The sequence below is a fragment of the Pleurodeles waltl genome, chromosome 3_1 (assembly GCF_031143425.1).
Source record: "Pleurodeles waltl isolate 20211129_DDA chromosome 3_1, aPleWal1.hap1.20221129, whole genome shotgun sequence".
Lineage (NCBI taxonomy): Eukaryota > Metazoa > Chordata > Amphibia > Caudata > Salamandridae > Pleurodeles > Pleurodeles waltl.
Window position 1 is genome coordinate 1,374,687,555 of NC_090440.1, and position 18,821 is coordinate 1,374,706,375.

The following is an 18,821-nucleotide window of genomic DNA, read 5'->3' on the forward strand; positions in this document are numbered from 1 at the left end:
ATGTTCCATGAGCAGGAAACACTAAGCTCCCATCCTTCTCTGTCACTTAGCTCCATTGCTTCAGCCAAAGACATGGTGCGACACCCTGCCCTTCGACTACAATGTAAGCTGGTGTACTTTCTATACTCAGTGCAATGTACATATCTCCCCTGAATGCACTCTTTAAAACTTTTTCAAATGTAATCTTTGTGACCTTTCTGTTATTCGAAATCAAATCAGGAAGTGACTTTTAATCCCAGAAGTCTCTTCACCCACCTTCTCAACCAATTGCACTTCACATCCGTGCGCGACCCTTCTCACCAACCAACCTATCCCAGCACGGCCCCAATGATATCACAATCACATGTACTGCAACTGACAAAGTCCTGTGGCTTGTCCTTCTAAATTCAGATTCCCACGAAACTAATGCAAAATTATTACGAGCACTAAACAAAATAAAAACCCAATTTGTCCGTTCACTACAGGTAGGGTAACAAAATCACTTCAGAAAGTTTATGGATTTTTCACTGATGGCGTTTTGCTCTAGTAGCTACTCCTTCTTTCTCAGTTTCCGTTTCGTACGCAGAATTTGACCCGCAAATTTCACTCTCAGCTGATCAGTGGGTCTGTCCTGGTGCACATAGGATGCACATAGGACTGGCCATATCTCAGTCGAAATATTATTTCACTCACTTTGACTCACGCTCTGACTTCTCGACCTCGCCCGATCGACCTATCAAACCAGACAAATTACAACAATAACCTAGTGTCTTTTACACCTTTCAATATACTCCGGAGTCTTAGACCACGCAGGGTCTGTATACCAACAACCATGTGGACACTTTTTGAGCACAAAGCACGACACATATTGTGAAGTTTGATGACTTCCCTACTCTCACACTTCGGAGTATGCACACTCCTTCTACAACTTAATTTAGAGTAGGCAAACTCCCTAAACCCTCACAACCATCACAATTCACCTGCGATTTAAATAAGCTGTGCAAGCGCAAAACTTATTCATTCACACTGTCACTAGCACGCTGAGAACATCCTCCAACCATCATTGGCAGAATTCTGGGAAAGTCATTTTAAGTACTTAGGGGCACATTTTCGTTCGACTTTGTATCGACTAATCTAGAAAACCCCAAAATTTCACCAATTTCACACAATCTGTGAATAATTTTGCTCTCTGTAGAATATTAACCCTTACCCTACTATCATTTCTGGGGACACCTGCTATTTCTCACTTTCAATCTCTGGAACCAAACATTGTACTACCTATCTCTAAACTGTATGGTGGGCTCTTAAGGAGACAAACCTTTACCGGGCATCTATGATGGGCTCTGAAGGAGACAAACCTTTACCGCTTGAGCTTCAAAACTTGAGCTACTACACATTGTAAGGTTACAGTACTAATCAATAGCAGGAATCACTGCGCAAACAATATAACATACATTTCGATTCAGCAAGGAAAAGACATCAACTGTTGTAACACTTCATCCGTGAGAACCCTAACTAACATCAGATTAGAATAGCATGTTTGGGCTTCATGCAAAACAATTTAGTCAACACAAATTTGGAAAAACATCTAACTATGGCTCTATGGAAGGTTGTAGTTGATACCTTGAAACACAAGCAAATAGACATAACAATCAGTAACATTGTCAGTATACCTGTCCTGAATATGGTTCAATAAGCTGTGACAGTCTTCGTCAATAGGACGTCAGTTTGGTCAACAAGAGGTCAGGATTCAGCATCAAAGTTCAGAAAAAGCAGACTCTATAGGCAGTTTTGAAAAGGATAATAACGGAACGCAAAGTTGAAAAATGGAAAATTGGAAAAATGCTGTCCTCCTCTCAATGCAGTCTGGCTAAGTTAGATTTCCTAAAACTACTTCCCACCTCCTTATTGATCGAGGAATCATATGTTTATACTTAGGCCAATAAAAACTAAAACTCCTAATCTAAAGTTTTACTACTACATGGTTCACATGTCTATGATAGGCTCCTCTTCTCCTGCTCCCATCGTTCAGATAGTCAGGTATCAATATTGCTGCAGCTTATACTCCAGTCAGTGCATCCATTGTCTTCTTCTGGGAAGGTCACTCTTACACATACTATGTTAAACATTGTTTCACTAGCAAGTACAACATCTTCTAGAAAGTAGTTTCTTGTGGGAAAGAACTTCAGCTATGACCACTTGGTCAGCACAGTGGAAAATCACAATTTAATTTTCTAAGCATCCACTTTATGAAACGCCTAAGAAATGCAGCTTGACATGAGGCCCTGCAGCTAAGCCAAGACCACGCTAAGTTAAGGCCTACAATTAATAAAGTTAATACATAATGCATAACCTTTAATATGAAATATTACTACATTAATCAAACATAAGCTCAACATTTCATATTAATGAGCTGTTAATAAGTACACTTCTTGAACATTGAGGGCCACTCTGGTGGGCGCACCTCCAAGTGCGTGCATTATTTTTCTCTAAGTTAATAAATTTTCTACGCAAATCCAACACTCAAAATACATGAATATTCATTATTAAAATTCAGCATTAACAGCATCCACAGATAAATACTAGGTGAAATGGCAGAAGAAACTGCAGAGAGAAACCAGGAAAAACATATTGATAGCATGACCAGATATAATCTGAGAAGACAGGAAGCGTTGAGGGATAGGTCTGAAGTATCTTCATGTCTTGTGTGATGGAATGTATTAAGCAAAAGATTGGATGACTACAGAGGAGTGACACGAGTATTCTACCCAAATACCACAAAGGTAGCTCTCTCCACCCCTTCGTCCCATGCCTACAAACATAGATATTCAAGTCTGCACCACTGCTGCTGTCTGTTATACTATGTTGAATATTTAAAGATGTTCTCACTTGCTTTTTCTTTGTGTTGTGTCCATTGTGAAAGTGATTGATTTGTGAATCACTTGATAGAGTATTTTTGTTGTTACCAAACCTAAATCACTGCTTACAAATTATTGATGTATATATCTCTTTTTTCTTATTCGTATGATTAACACATTTTATGCTACTTGCAGGTGTTTAACTGAGTTATCGGATTGACAGCCTTCTGGAAGGTTGTGTGAGTTTCCACATCTACCCATTTTAAAACCAAATTTAAAATATGCATAAAAATCAGAGATGTTAAATCACAGATCAGCACCATGCATTCCCAAAATACAATAGTGGAAAAACATAAATTAAAAAAGAAAGCTTAAAGCACAAGTGTAAGATCTGAAAATCATTGGTAATATCGAAAGGTTGAATCAAAAGCAAAGGGCTTGAGGTCTTTCTAGAACAAGGTGTAACGAGGAGGCCTTTTCACACGATAATGGTACAGCCAGCTATAATGACATACGAACCGGAATTTTATCATGCCACTTGGTTTAAGTGGAGAGGAGATTGTCGATTCACAGATCACAAAGCAAGGATTACTATTGTAGGAATAAGATATTTCAGACCCATACTTGTGTTGACATCATCTAATCACAAATTTCATATTTAAAAAGTCATAGTCTCTGCATGTTGATGAAATAGGGGAGTAAACATGAGCGTTAATCAGAAGAGTGTACCTATGTGTAAGAGTTTGCATTAAACACAAGCAATCGGGGAAAGGTTGTAGGGAATGCAGGGCATGAGAGTACAGACTAGAGTAGGAATAGTCTGTTAAGAAATCAGGACATTTAATAAATTGATTTTTATGAACCAATGATAGTGTTGTGGCAACTAGTCACAAGCAATCTCAGTCTGATAAGCAATTGACTCCACTCATATCCACTGAATGTTCAGAGGGAGAAGCTAATGAAACTGCCAAATTTACAATGCACCATATGCATGCATAAAGAGATGTAGTCCAGCACTGGCTAATTGAAGAATACATTTATCCAAGTCCTGCACACATACAAATATAACATTTAGACCATTGTTGTAAAAATATTACTATTTATAAATTTGTTTTTTAGTAATCATTTTATGATTTACTTAACTAATCTCTTTAGTATAGTGGTTGCTTGAGCCCGTATTCCTGTATGATTTCCTGTTGCTAGGTCTGGGGTGGGACTTTGTTCCCCAGATTACACCGGGTCAAGATGGGGCTCAGAAGCATAACTGGTGATGCACTCTTAAGCGCTTGTTGAGTCTCACAGCGTGGGTTGTTTCAGCTGTTTCATGCCCTCATTCCCAAACACTCTCCTGTTGCTAGGTCTGGGATAGGTCTTTGCCCCCAGACTACTCCTGGTCATGGTGGGGCTCGGGAAGCACAGCTGGTGATGCGCTCTTAAGCATTTTAGTGTGGATAAGCCTGGGCTAGGCCGGTCCTTTTACACTTTCTCTCATTTTTGGGTGAGTGTTTTTTAATGTTTCCTTTCTTTTTATTCCATCAATAGCCCCCTGGTTCCTCATCTCTTTTCCCCTATGCTTGCTTGAAGGTAAATGTTGTGACTCTTTGGTATAACCCTGAGCTTCTTACCGCTCCTTCTTAGTGAGGTAACAGCACTGTGGCCAAACAAAGTTGACTCATTAGTCTTGTTGCATGCCTAGGGCCCTAACGGTCTGCATTCACAATGTTTTAGAGCTGCCTGATCCCTTTCTGTACAGGCATCATGGTTAAAAGAAAAGGGATGAGTTCCAGGGCCCTAACAGTCTGCATTCACAATGTTTCAGAGCTGCCTGATCCCTTTCTGTACAGACATCATGGTTAAAAGAAAAGGGGTGAGTTCTATGGCCACTTCCTCTCCTCACAAAGTCACCTCTATAGATCAAATGCTGCAGAGGGTGGGGGGGTGGTCATCTCAATGGAGATTGAACAGTCTGAGAAAAGATTGTCTTTGGGTTCCAGTTCCTTCTTTCCTTCACTCCCAAATCAATTGATGCCAGCACATCATTTAGTATGGCTAATGGGGCTCCTAGAGTCCTGGATAAGGAGCGAGCCATTCCTCATCATCTGGTGTTCTTTCTCAAAAAGTGCACAATGTGGAGTGTCGCCGGTCTCCGACAGCCTCCAAGAGGTCCAGAAGGGTGGCTCAGAAGAAATACACTGAGACTGGCACTCAAGCAGATTTTAATTTTGCCTTCCTCTTTGTGGCCACCCCCCTAGTATCATCTCAGGAGAGGGCATTGACCGCTCTCTGCCATTGATGGTCGATATAATGGGGAACCTAGCCTCTCAAGTTAAGCATATTATGTGTGTGCCACTTGCCCTAATTCTGGAGTGTCTTTCAGCAGTGGAACTTGGTTTTAAAGATATCCATAACATTGTGCCTTCAGTCTTGTAGGTCCCTTGGCCTGTCGCTACAAGTGCTTTGAGCCAAACCACTTCCCCTTTGATTGCTCCTCGGTCTGAGACACCTGCTGCCAGTGTTCCCCATCTTGGTACCCCTGCTCCTAATAGTATCTATTTAGCTTCATCAGGAGAGCCCCCGTCATGAGGACCTTTAACTAATTAGTTCTCTCAAGGGGGACTTTTTCATGGAAAGAAAGCTTCAATGATTCCTATGGGTTCCATGGTCCATCCAGTAGCAAGAAGCTCCCTGTGATAAATCTACCCCCCAAATCTTGCCCTCCACGTGGTGTATTGCTTTTGCTCAAACTAAGAGGAAACAATGGCAAAGAATGCAGCACTCTTAATCTGAGTAATACATTTATTAAGGCACTTCACAGATATCAAGTAAAAAGCACATGAATATACGAAAATAAGCATATAACTCAAATGAAGTAAAATGTGTGTATGTACAAGAATAATCACAGCAGTTAAGCAATCACAGAAATAAATGTGCAATGCATCAACAGTGAATACATATGTAAGTTAAATAATCAAGATTTCAAATGCATCATCAATGGAGTTTTCTTCATCATCCTCGCCAGCCAGACTGGAGAACCCTTGATCAGCCAAGGCAGGAGACTCAATTGGGATTACAAATTAAATCCTGGGCAGCGCATCCGCTCCACAGGTGAGCTCTTGTCTTAGTGCCAAGTCTTCTATACCTTAAAACAAGTTCAAGGAGAAATTTCTAGAAAACCTTTCCCTCTTTTATGAAATTAAATTCTGGCTGTATTTTGTTTGCATCAAAAACATGCAAGTGAGCTGGCCAGGCCCCCTATGCTTATTTCCGAGGCAGAGCTCTACATTCCTTTAATGAAAACATTCTCAGCCTTGTGCACTCGTGTCTAGTCTGCATCCCCCATAATATATTCCAGCACGATGTGACCCTATTCTGGTAAGCAGAGAAAAAACAAGTTTGTGTGGAAAACAAGTTTTGTGCGAAAAAACACCTGCGCTGCCCAGCAACCATAACAGGGCACAAAAAGAATTCACTCACAAAATGGAGTTGATAGTCAAACATGGAGTCAGTGGTTAAATACACATACCATTACACATGGCAATCTTGACTGGTGTCCCCCAGCTGCATGAAGATCAGAGAGAATCTCATGACAAGTTGATGGACAAAACATTTAACTGGCTTACATAGCACAGGGACTTTCCTCCTTCTGTGGACAATAATATTTTATTCACTCTCAGGGTGGGACAGATTGGGCCCGGGCCAATAAATCGACAAGGGGACTGTGCCATAATTAAGTTCAGAAACCCTCACATGATACACAAGCTGCTCTTTGATACAGTGGGCTACAAGCATGTTAGGTTAGGCATTGCTTTAATGCCTCTAGGCTACTTTTATAGAACCAGCCATTTCATCAGGCACAACCAATTTCAAAGGAAGCTTCGATTCTGTTTGGCACCCCCTCCTCCCCCGGTATAGCTCCAGTTCTTGAGGGCTTGCAGAACATTAGCGTGGTTTTTAATGTTCCTAATTCTAATTGATATGACCCCCTAGAAGGAATAAATTACCCTGTCTGCAGTATCCAGCAAAGGATGTCCTCTGGTAAGGAAGTGTCAGGAAGTCAGGGGGAGGGTGAACTGTTCAATATCTCGGGATGGAGACGAGTCACAAGGTGACCATCATTTTGATTCTCAGATTAACATTGAACTATACACTGGGGCACATAATGTTCGTGTAGACCGTTCACCCCCCCCTATTAATAGAGCTAAGTTCCAATTCCAGTTTTCCTGGTTGTGGGACTATGGCTCCTGCACGGTTGGCAGACTATCTGTCCAAGCTGCCTGGTAAGCCCAGCCCTAGTGTAGCCAGTGGAGAGGAGGAAAGCCTAGCTGGGGCTTTGTCCCAAGAGTCCGATTTATTCTCTGCCACACATGCTGCCCATGGCTAAGGAAGCTTGTTGTGGCAGGAGCCATCTGACTCCCACCTCCTACTAAAATCCTCTTGTGGAATGTTGTAGGGATGGATTCTAAATTAGATTTTGTTTGATAAGCTCTTTTTGTGGATCCAGACAACCTTTGCCTGTCACAAGAGACTTGGTTAACAAAGCAGGCCCATCATTCAGGATACACAAATTATAGCAAGGAAGCAACGAAAATGGAAAAGAATAGACAATCTGGAGGATTTATTATTTGGGTTATTGCCTCACTTGGGTGTGCTGCCAAGGAGATCACAGTTGCCTCTGATGATATCTTATGTGTCTGTCTTACATTTTCCCCAAACACAGTTTTCTGTGTATACAATGATTATTTTAGACCTACGGGGATAAACAGGACTCACCCACTACTGAGTTATTGTCCTCACACCTAGAGTTTATGCCAGACAGTGATTTTGTAATTGTGGGTGGGAACATTAACTGTCAATTTGAGCCCTTAGACAGTACTACTATTGATCTGTTGCAGGAGGAACACAGAGTATGGTCCATCCCCAATTTAGAAATTTCCCCCATTAGAAAATGGTCCCACCTGGCCCTACAATGAAATGCCCTAGTCCTTAAACGGCGTAATCATGCTTGTAATAGCAGGACCCTCTCAGACAGGGAAGGGAAGCACATCTTTAATCATATCAGATTGCATTTTGGTAGATGTCAGGCTCTGGCCATTTCGTAAGAACCTGATAGTCACACCTAGATACAATGGTGATCACAACAACTTAGTTCTTATACTGGATCTGCCTGATCATAGGGGACCAGCTAGTTTCCTTGACCCCTTTAACAGTAGGACGAGATGATTGTCCAACCAGCGTAGAGTTAAATGGCACAGTGGGGCACATTTCCAGGAGCAGGTTGGATCAATATTCAGATTGTTGGAGAAATTCTTGGGGAAACTGCTTTGTGTGGACCTTGAAATGGAACAGGACGTGTCCCTTTCACAGATCAGGGACGTTCACAAGTCAGTGATCAAGGACCTTAAGAATTGTGTTTATCTGTAATCCAAGCTGGTGGTAGATAGGAGAAGCCAGCCTTCCTTGTTCAATTGAACCTGTAGAATTGCAAAGGGAGCACTAATTGCTTCCATTAAGCAACAGGATTGAGGAATGATACCTCTCAGGAGGGTGGTCTATAAAAAAGCAGTCCTTGTAGCAAAAAAGGAATAGTACCAAGGGAGGTGGGATGGTCTTTTGGTAGCGGCCAATGAGAGAGATCAACATACTTTCTATATTACAGGGAATAAAGAGGGCTTCAGCCATACTGAGGAACAATATTGCTGCAGCCAACTGGATTGCATACTTTTCTGGTCTGTATACGCTGCCGAAAGGTGAGAGTGCTTCCACATTAGTTGAGATGGGGACCCTTGCATTAGGATCCTGCAATATGTTTGGATGTGTGGAGTACCCTACTATTACGATCCAGGAACTGTGCCTGGCAATCAAGATGATTGTTCCTAACAAAGCACATGGGTTGTACAAAATCCCAGGTGATCTGTTCCTTGATGAGACAGATGTTTGGGGTGCATACCTCACATTATTTTTTAATGCTATATTCAGTGGGGCACCCAAACTACATTCCTGGGCAGAGGAGGAAATCTGACCAAGTTATAAAAAGGGTTCTCCTTTCTAACCTGCCAATTATAGGCCTGTTAGCCTTATAGAGAGTTCCCAAAAGCTGTTAGGCAGAATGATCTTAGACAGACATCAGGACTGGATGAAGGCTAATGACATTCTCTTCTCTTTACAAGACAACTTACGTGCTTGCACCTCCACTATTGACCAGGTGTTTAGGCTCCAGCTGTTATTTTGGAAATCAGTGGTTGTCAAGGGTGGACACTTGTAAGTGATGTTTGTGGACCTACCTTCTGCTTTTGATTTGGTCCCCAGGCCCATGTTATGGCAAGGGTTAGCTGATATGGGGATCCCAAATTACCTGCTCAGCATCACTATCAGGGTTCTTGAGCAAAATGTTGCACAGTTTAGGTGTGGTAGGTTTGGCAAAGTGACATAACCTTTTTCTGTCAATAGGAGGGTGAGACAGGGCTGCGCCCTTGCCCCCACTCTTTTCACCTTGTATGTCAACAATTTGATTGCCCATCTAAATCTTTGCCAGATTGATGCCCCTAGGTTAACCAATATGATGGTTCCCACACTATTGTTTGCTGACAACATGCTCTTATTGTCAAAATATCCTATGAGGCTTCAGGAAATTGTGGATCCCTTTAATAACTTTTGTAGACTGAGGGTCTGGAATTGAATGTAGCCAAAACAAGGTATATGGTTTTTAATCCCTGCCCGACCACAAGACCCAGCCCTACTTTGATGGGGACCTCCCTTGAGCGGGTGTACAGCATTGAATATCTAGGGATCACCCTCACTAAGCAGCTGGAGTGGATTAACCATATCTCAAGGCCCAAACCTAAACTGGATCATCTTTTTGGGGGGTTGCTAAAGTGGAATCCGGGCTGCCCCACAGCTGCATTTCTACCATGAAGGTTTGGGGAAAATAGTTATATTTCTGGGGTCTAGAGAGCTTCCCTGAATATAATACGTAAGAGAGACTCTAGAGAAGATGGGGAACAAAAGATTGTGGGAGGACCTGAAGTGGGGGTTTCCATCTTATTCCCAAAACAGTTCTTAAGAGTACTTTCAAACAGTCTGAACTAAGTTCTCTTTTAATAATAATAATATCATTATTTCGGCTAAAAGTCATAAAAGCAATTTGAAAAGAAAAAATTATAAATACATATAATCATTAATCTTAAACAGATAAAACTAGTTGAGATCAATCTATAATGTCACACAATTGGTAACCTATCGGTCTATGATATCTTAATAAATCAGTGGTCTAACCAGACATCTTAGCAAGGTTACAGGCCAGTCAGATGTAAACTCTCTCTGGATCTTACTGCCCAGGCAAATTGAAGATACCCTGTTACTGCAAAAGTTCTCTTTTAAATAGATCTTGTTTTGGTTCTTTGACAGACAGTTTTCTCCTGAGGAACAATGTATTCACAAAAGAGCAGTATCTTGACGAGATCCAACCAGTGTTAGCCAGGAAGATTTTTTATTTAATTTAGATTTGGGTCTCTTCCACAGCACTCATTCCCCGCCACTTGGGTCCGCCCTGAGCAACCAACCAAGTGGGTTTGCCTGTCCTGAGGGTCCTCTCCCAAAACAGTGGTTCATATCCTTTTCATTTGTACTATGTATTCAAAGCCTAGGGCCAAATGGTTAATTCCGGTATGCTGCAAGCTATGCACTAGACAGCATATGGAAGCACTTAGGATCTTGTAGGGAGATACCAGACAACATTTAGTTTTTGCTGTCTCTAGTTTCTTTTATTTTATGAGGCTTATCAGACAGAAATCTAGTCTGCCTTCATCTACCCCAAGTGAAACAGAGGCAGAAGCAATCAATTGCTAATCTTCTACTCACTTGGCACAGTGCCACAATTTATTTGTCTTTTCTATCCGCCTTAATCGCACTTTATGCCTGTAGGGACGAATCAGTATTTCGCTTTATTCTGCACTGTAACTTATTTGTGTGCAACCCCTGATATTAATTGTTCCCAGTTTGGCTGTGATCTTGTAGCAGTGCTGTTTGGAAGGTTTTTATTTGTTTTTTTTAGCAATTGTTTCTAAGCAATTTCATATATTTTATAGCGTTGGTCTCCTCATGTATTTATGTTGTATTTATGATGTGTGTACTGTTTTTATTTGTTCTTTAATGGCATCTGCTGAAATAAAGATTATGACTGACTGACTTTAGAGTATTTTTTTTTAATTTCAAGACAATACTTTTAACTTTGACAGCAATACTAATGAAGAGAATATTATTTCTGCTACATAGATTCCATAGATTTTTGGTAAAGTATTCCTTCCATGCTTTCTCCAAAAAGTATCTTATTTTTTTATTTTTTTCCTAGTTAAATGTTCACAACTGCATGCATATACTAGCCATGCAGGCGATAAATTCAACCTTTTTTTAGCCGCTTAAATTGTACTGCTAGTATTATCCAAGTTGATGATACTAAGCTGTTGAACACGGACCCAAAGCTGAGTTGGCACAAAAATTGAGAATATTGTCCTACAAATAACACACACATCTGTCCAGTGAGCGAGGCAGCAACTCACCTTGTTGATTTAGATATTAGTAAACCTATTATAATAAACGTATTGAAAACGTATAAATCAAATTCATGTTCCTCTCTCATCATTTGTTGGTTTTATTTGTAGACACACATGACATCATCGATGCTGAGGTTATTTGTAAAGCTGCCCAGATGGAAGTTTCGATATCAAAGTGCAAGCTTTTTCAGCTTGGCTTTGAACGAGAAGGAGTGCGCATTAACGACCGCCATTGCCCGGGCATCGAGGGGGAAGACTTTATCTCATTTCAGATTAATAACACAAAGGGGAACTGTGGGAACCTTGTCCAGGTGAGACAGTGAAACTTCTATTCTGCTGTCTAGCATACACCAGTAAGAACCCTGCAGAGATGAGGCTCTGCCCTCCTTGGCTGTCTGTAAAGCTAGCACCGTGCACTTCTTTGAGGGTTTACTTTGAATCACCATTGAATATTGAGTACCATATTGTTTCTTCACTACGAAAAAATCAGATTTTCCATAAACTCTTAGGAAGTACCATTTTATTTTCGATAAATTAGGCTGATGCTAAGAAAACAGCATTATGGCAGATCATTTTTAAAGCAGTGAGTAAGCAGTGCACCCCAACAAAATATGTTACCAATAACACAGTTAAAAAATACTGGCAACGTCAATACGTCTGGTTTTAAAGGAATGTCTATGGTGATGTGAAGCACTGCAAGCAGATTGCACCGGAATGAATATGTATTTGTCTGGAATCAAAGGACTGTAGTTTATTGGTATAGTTTAAAAGGTCAAGTGACAGTCGTACTGTCAAGCCAGAACTAAAAGTCCATGTAGGTTCATGACTGCCCTCTACCCCATCTGCTCTGCCGCCAGAAAAAAACACCATAAATGATCTAGTTAACTAAGACATTCCTATAGCATTACAATGTCAGGCATGTGCCCCGAAAATTCAAACTCAGGCAGCTGAACAAAATTATTACTGCTGTGTGGAGGGCACAAACCTTAAATGGAAGAATACAACTTCTGCCTAATCAAAACATGTACTACAGGCTCCCAACATGTGGGTGGAGAAAAAGCCCTACCCCTCTTGATTCTCACATATTGTCTGGTGATAATTGTGCTGCTGTGCTAGACCATAAAAAGCAGCCAAGTAGGTAATTCCATGCTCTGCCACACACAATGCACACATGTTGTCTCCACCACTGTTTGAGGAAAAAGTCTAGTTAAGGCAGCTGGGGCTGTAGAGGATATCTCAGCAAATAGAGTACCAAACAGTCATATCAACGATGCAGCTGCAACAGTTTCTACTTAGCATCTGGACATTAGAGGTTGGTGTTTTATTGATTTTATCATTTTTGTGTACATGAAGAATTGCATTAGGCCATCTAAAATATCAATCCGTTTTTGCCTATGCTTACACATTTACATTTAATGATTCCTTTTTTCAAAGAGTGGCCAGCAAATGTATTTCCCTATTTTGGACAATATATGTCTGCCTTTGCCATGCATTGTGAGTTAATATAGTTTCCTAATGGGTGCATTAGTAATTTGTGTTAATTTTTGTTTTTACACTGCTGCTAACATTGAAGACCACCCCATTGCCAAAAGGTAAATAATGTAATATAGTAAAGGGGAAGGTATAATTAAAATGTAAGAAAAACATATAAAGGCAATTAATTTAATTACATGAATTTAGGCAAAATAGAAGAGGTATTGGGGCTTCTATTGGCCACTCCCATAATATATATATATTCTTCTGATTTAGAAATCTAATAACTCTTTGAGATGAGTTACTTAATTTAAATTACAGCTATATTTAAAAGATTAAGGTTAGGCTAATGTGTACAGTAATAATCTTCATTTGATTTACTTTAATTTAATTGCATTTTAATGAATTAAATGCTGTGACTATTTTAGGTTTGGGTTAAGAATGACACATTAGCAAAAATAGAATGCAATCAAATGTTTAAGGGTTAGTATTAGAATAAGTTAATCATTGGAAATTAAATGCTATGAAAATAGGTAAACATAAAGATTATGGTTCGTATTGGTGTTGGTGCGATAAATGATAAATTCAGATGAATATGGTTACAACTAATTAAGAGTTAGTTTTAAGGTGATGATAAGGACAATTAAAAATGCAATACAATCACAATCACTTAAATGCTAGGGTAAATAAAATGTTTGAGCTAAAGATAGTAGCTAAAATAACATTTAGTTTACAAAAAATGGTTACAGTTAGTTAAAAAGCATACTCAACAAAACAAAAAGTGATTATTTTTGGCAGTTACTAAAAGGGTGAAGATAGGAGCAAGGTCACTAGTGGAGGGCCTTTTATAGCACCATGGGGAAAGACAAAATATCACTCCAAGACCATTATGATGGATTCATCAGAACTCATCAGAAAATGAGAGATACCTGGCCATTGATTATTAACTCCTAACTGTGCACAATATAACAGGAAAAAATCAGATGATCTTTTGCAGAACACTTTGTTTTTGTTTGCTTGAGTTTCAGATAGTGATGGGACCTGCTTTATAAAGAGAGTCTCAGAAAAAGTAGAAACCAAATGCTGTGACCCCTCTGCCTATGTACAACCCATTTTAAAATTAGTTTAAAAGGCAGCAGACAGTAAAACGTTCTAGTTATTAGATTTCTAAACACTGTTACCGCTTAGCTGAATTTAATCATTGACATTTATTTACAAGACATCTTACATTAGGTATCACATTAGGTTATAGGGACGATCAATTGAATAAAAAAAAACTTGCTTAGGGAAGCTGCTTTCAAAAGCCTTTACTTCATTATTGCTGGTGATTTCTCATCAAAATATAAAAATATTGTAGTAAAAAATATTGTAGTAATATCTCTAGATAATGGCAAAACCACACTGCTTGTTACAAAAACTTAAAAGAGGACTATAGAGTATCAGATAACCACTAACATGCTGATAATGAGCACAATGGGTTGAATCAATGCAGTGCAATGCAGTCTCATTATGCAAAGATGCCTTTATGCAGGATAAAACAGTCCCAGCCTAAGACAAATCTTTGAGCACGGTGGCCACTGTCATGCATGTCTGAAAGCACTTAGGTACAAAATATAAACAATCAAAGACCCGCATGTGTAAAAGATTCTTTACGTAATACAACACACTAAATTGTAAATTGTCAATTTTTCAGACCAATGTTCTAGGGTCATCACATACTTTGAAAATATAAATGCTCTTCAGAAATGCTGTTGTAATTCATGTTTAAAAGATTGCAGATGTTGACACAGTATTGAATTCTGTTGAGAGATGAACCAGCATGTGGACATATTAAGTTAAACACTCATGCTAATTTAAGAAATCTTGCAATATAATCATTTATTAATGCTTTGATGTCAAATTGCTGTTGTTTTATTTCACCCTGCAGTCCAATGGCACTCACATAATGTATAAAAATACGGTGTGGATTGAGAGCGCAAACAACACAGGGAACATCATAACTAGAGACAGAACAATCAATGTGGAGTTTTCTTGTGCGTATGAGCTGGATATCAAGATCTCCTTGGATTCAGTAGTTCGACCAATGCTTAGGTGAAGTACATTGAAAATCCCTCTCCTTTGTTTTGTTTTGTTTTGCTTGTTGTGGTTCCTTTAGCAAACTCACTGATCTTCTTGTACCCCTCAGTGTTATCAACTTGACAGTCCCAACTAAAGGCGGCAGCTTTACCACCAAAATGGCACTGTATAAGAATTCATCTTACAAACATCCTTATCGGCAGGGAGAGGTAGTGCTCACCACAAGAGATGTCCTGTTTGTAGGGGTGTTTGTAGTGGGAGCAGATTCCACTCACCTGATCTTGACACTTAACAAGTGCTATGCAACTCCATCTCGCGACAGCAACGATAAGCTTCGATACTTCATCATTGAAGGAGGGTGAGCACTGCATGTTTATAAGGGACTTGTGACTGGTCTTTACTTTGGTGAATGTGTGATGGATGCATTTGTGATTTTGAATGGTTCTGTTCTTTGCTGCTGTCAGGTACTCATGATACACATCCTGACTTTGTTTTAAATGTCAAATGCAGTCTTGAGAAGTCTAGTTGACCTTGAGGTTCTCAAGAGTTTGTAGATCCATTCTTTCTGGTAATGACTGCTCAATTAATCTCACCCCTGTAACTTGTATGTAATGTCATGCAACCTAATTTAGTTCTACTTCATATCTATGACATGCAAACAAAACACTGACTATTGGTGTCATGCATGACACACATGTTTGTGACATAATCAGCCAGATATTAAGGCACACCAGTCTATCAGGGACTGGATATTCACTTGAAGGCGAGACCTTCATTTTGCTCTCTGTAATTCCTTGCCAGTAACTGGTGGCACCATGAGTTATGTGATTCACGATTTCTCTCAAAGAACACTCTTTCTTAATCAGTTTAGACCAAATTCCTTTTTTTTACAGTTGCTATATATACAGATCCAATTAAAAAAATATCTAGACAGATGCTAAAATCACTCTTAAACTTGCTTATTGTCTTTATACGTATTTTTTGTTTAAATTCGATCAGGCGATAAAATAAAATGTTCCAGTAAACTTAAACTTAGTTGTCCAGTCTGAGAATGTGAGTCACTCCAATGAGGAAGTATTGTCTTATGGTGTTCGTTGTAGAATAGTTTGCAGGAGTGGCAAATTAAGGTAACTGCTGCATTGCAACTCTTCTGGAACATTAGTGAGCTGAACACTAGGCACATTAAAGCTGTGTTCACAAATGTTCCAAAATTAAAAATAAACTTTTAAAATGACTGCTAGTGGCATGCCGTTATTGTGTACATTAAGTGGGAAGAGAAGTAATAAGTGATTCAATGTTTTACAGTAAAATTATAATTGGATTTACATAATATTTTCTTCTGTCCTGTCTCCACTGTGAACGTATATCTAATCTGAGGGGCATATTTATGGAAAGTGGCGCTGCACTGAGTGCAGCGCCACTTTCCCTGCACCCCTTATCACCCCCCCCTACCGCCACCATGTGTGCGCCATATTTAAAATACGACGCACCATGGCACAGGGTAGAGGGCACTAGTGTCATTTTTTATGATACTAATGATGTACTATGTAGGAGTAGCGCCAAAATATTGGCACTACTCCTGCAGAGTACATACTGCCCCATTCTACAGAATGGAAGCCCCCTTTTAACACCTGCTCTTGAGCAGGCATTAAAAGTGCCATAATAAATGGCGCAAGGAAATCTCATAGGTTTCCTTATGTCATTTTTCCAGCTCCCCTAACACGGGAACTCCCCCTTTGCATACATTATGCCTGGCGTAGGCATAATGCAACTCAAAGGGTTACAGAGTGGTGCATTGTGCCATCCTGTAAATAAGGCATGGGGATCTTGGCCTCGATGGGCCACAATAACGTCAAAATAAATTACGTTAATGTGGCACAAGGTGGTGCTAGGGGCCTATAAATAGGCCCCTAAATGCCCTAATTTTCCCAAAAGCACATTAATCCCGATATGTTAATGTGAAGAAGATATTATCTTCTAGCAAACTGCCTACACTGACACCAATACATCTGAGCTCTAATTGTAAATTACCCCTTCTCCACAATGGTATGCTCCTGTGAAAATCACTCTAACCACCTCACCCTTAACTCCATTGCCTACTAAAATCAGCAATGCTTGACAATAGGCTGATCTATTTAGCATGACATTCAGTAAAATGAACTACATTGGAGTGCATTGTGCTTCTCACTAAAAGCCAATACTAAGCCAGGATTACTCCAAAGTAAGTCACAGTAAACTATTTGTGAATTTGGCTCATAGATGCAAGATATCAACATAGCCACCATAGATAAATATCTAACTTCAATAGTTTAAATGAGCACTTAAACCCACATACAAATGCGTGGCCTCAAATGCTATAGGACAGGGTCCAGAACATCAATGACCCATGTCCTGCAATAAATGAGAAGATACTAGATTTGCCTTAATTCAGTAATTTACAGTATGTGAACAATTTTGTAATTTTGTAGGGTTATTTACGTGTAGTTGTTTTTTTCAGGAACCTATATGTTTTCAACCTGTGTTTCCAACCTAAATTTATCAACCTGCTATCTATGACAAAGAGATATTAAAACAAGTTGTCCTTTGAGTATTAAGTGCCTACCACGTCCACAGATTGTGATGACATATGAGTACATAGCACAAAGTGCAATCTGTAAACCCATGTGATCTTGGGCATTCTGTCCCTCACATTGTTATATATGTGTTTCATTGTATGTGCAGTTATTGCTTTAAACAGTCCAGCCTAAACATTTCTAATCTGATCACTGGTACGTTCGAGTTGTGTGATGAAAAAAATCCATCTGATCTCATTGAATTTGAAAACAATATTGAAAATCTACCTAGCACATACAGTGAACAAAACACTTATGCATTTAACCAGTCACTGCCTTCATTAAGGATATCAATAAAAGTATGCAACATTCACAAATTTAACTTTTGATGGCTTGTAAAGTTTTGCTAAATGTCACCATTTGTGTGAAGTTGGAGAAATTAACAAAAATAGTTCTTGAAGAATCCTGCAAAGGCTGTTTTTTTATGGAGAAAAACACACAATTGAAGCTGTTGGCCAAAAGTTAAAAACATTTGAGAAGGTTCCCTTGCATTTTTGTGTAAAATTTTACTAATAAGCTGCAAAGCCTGTCAGCTTCCCAAAATCTCACTGACAAAACTGCAGCTTTATACACCCCAAAATTGTTACACAACTCAAGAGGGCTTGATGTTAAAAGATGTCTGTAATTGGAACTTTCTAGTCTGAATATTCAATGATAATCATGCTTACAAATATTCATGCACTGTCTTTGTCTCGAATTATGGCAGATGCCCCAATATTAAGGACAATACCATTGGGATCGAAGAGAATGGCATGTCCTTGACCTGTCGTTTCCACGTCACTGTGTTCAAATTCATTGGTGACTATGATGAGGTACACTTGCACTGTGCAGTGTCGCTATGTGATTCAGAGCTAAACTCTTGCAAAATAGTAAGTATTTTTTTCATTTCACTTCACAGAACAAATTAAAAATTGGTGGGTTTCCAGCTTCTGTAAGCACTTTACCTCCAGATCTACTGTTCAAATCTATATTGTGTCCATGATAATCTAAGCTCATTTGCAAATAATTCCTTTTGACATGACCTTTGTGAAATTGGTGTTGTTCCACGTTTTCTTCCATCTGAAAAGGGTGATCAACTGACTCTAAATTAAGTTGATTGCATATGAACAGCTCCTAAATATGATCCAGCCTCCATCAGAACTACAACTCTATTGGCTGACAAATTATCAACTGCCCACCAAACCTCCAGTTGTTTCCTTTTCTTTTCATCATCATATTACCGATGATATAATTTCAGTTTCCTTTCTCTGCATTTCCATAATTCATACTACAAT

At 39.4% G+C, this 18,821-nt stretch overlaps 1 protein-coding gene across 1 annotated transcript in view; it reads left to right on the forward strand.

Moving 5' to 3' along the window:
* TECTA (tectorin alpha) overlaps positions 1–18,821 on the forward strand; it is a 333,031-nt gene that overhangs the window by 286,384 nt on the left and 27,826 nt on the right. The window contains exons 18-21 of the mRNA XM_069221517.1: positions 11,495–11,697; positions 14,787–14,950; positions 15,045–15,293; positions 18,254–18,416. Of these exons, the coding sequence (XP_069077618.1) occupies positions 11,495–11,697; positions 14,787–14,950; positions 15,045–15,293; positions 18,254–18,416 (779 nt within the window). The remainder of the gene's footprint in view (positions 1–11,494; positions 11,698–14,786; positions 14,951–15,044; positions 15,294–18,253; positions 18,417–18,821) is intronic.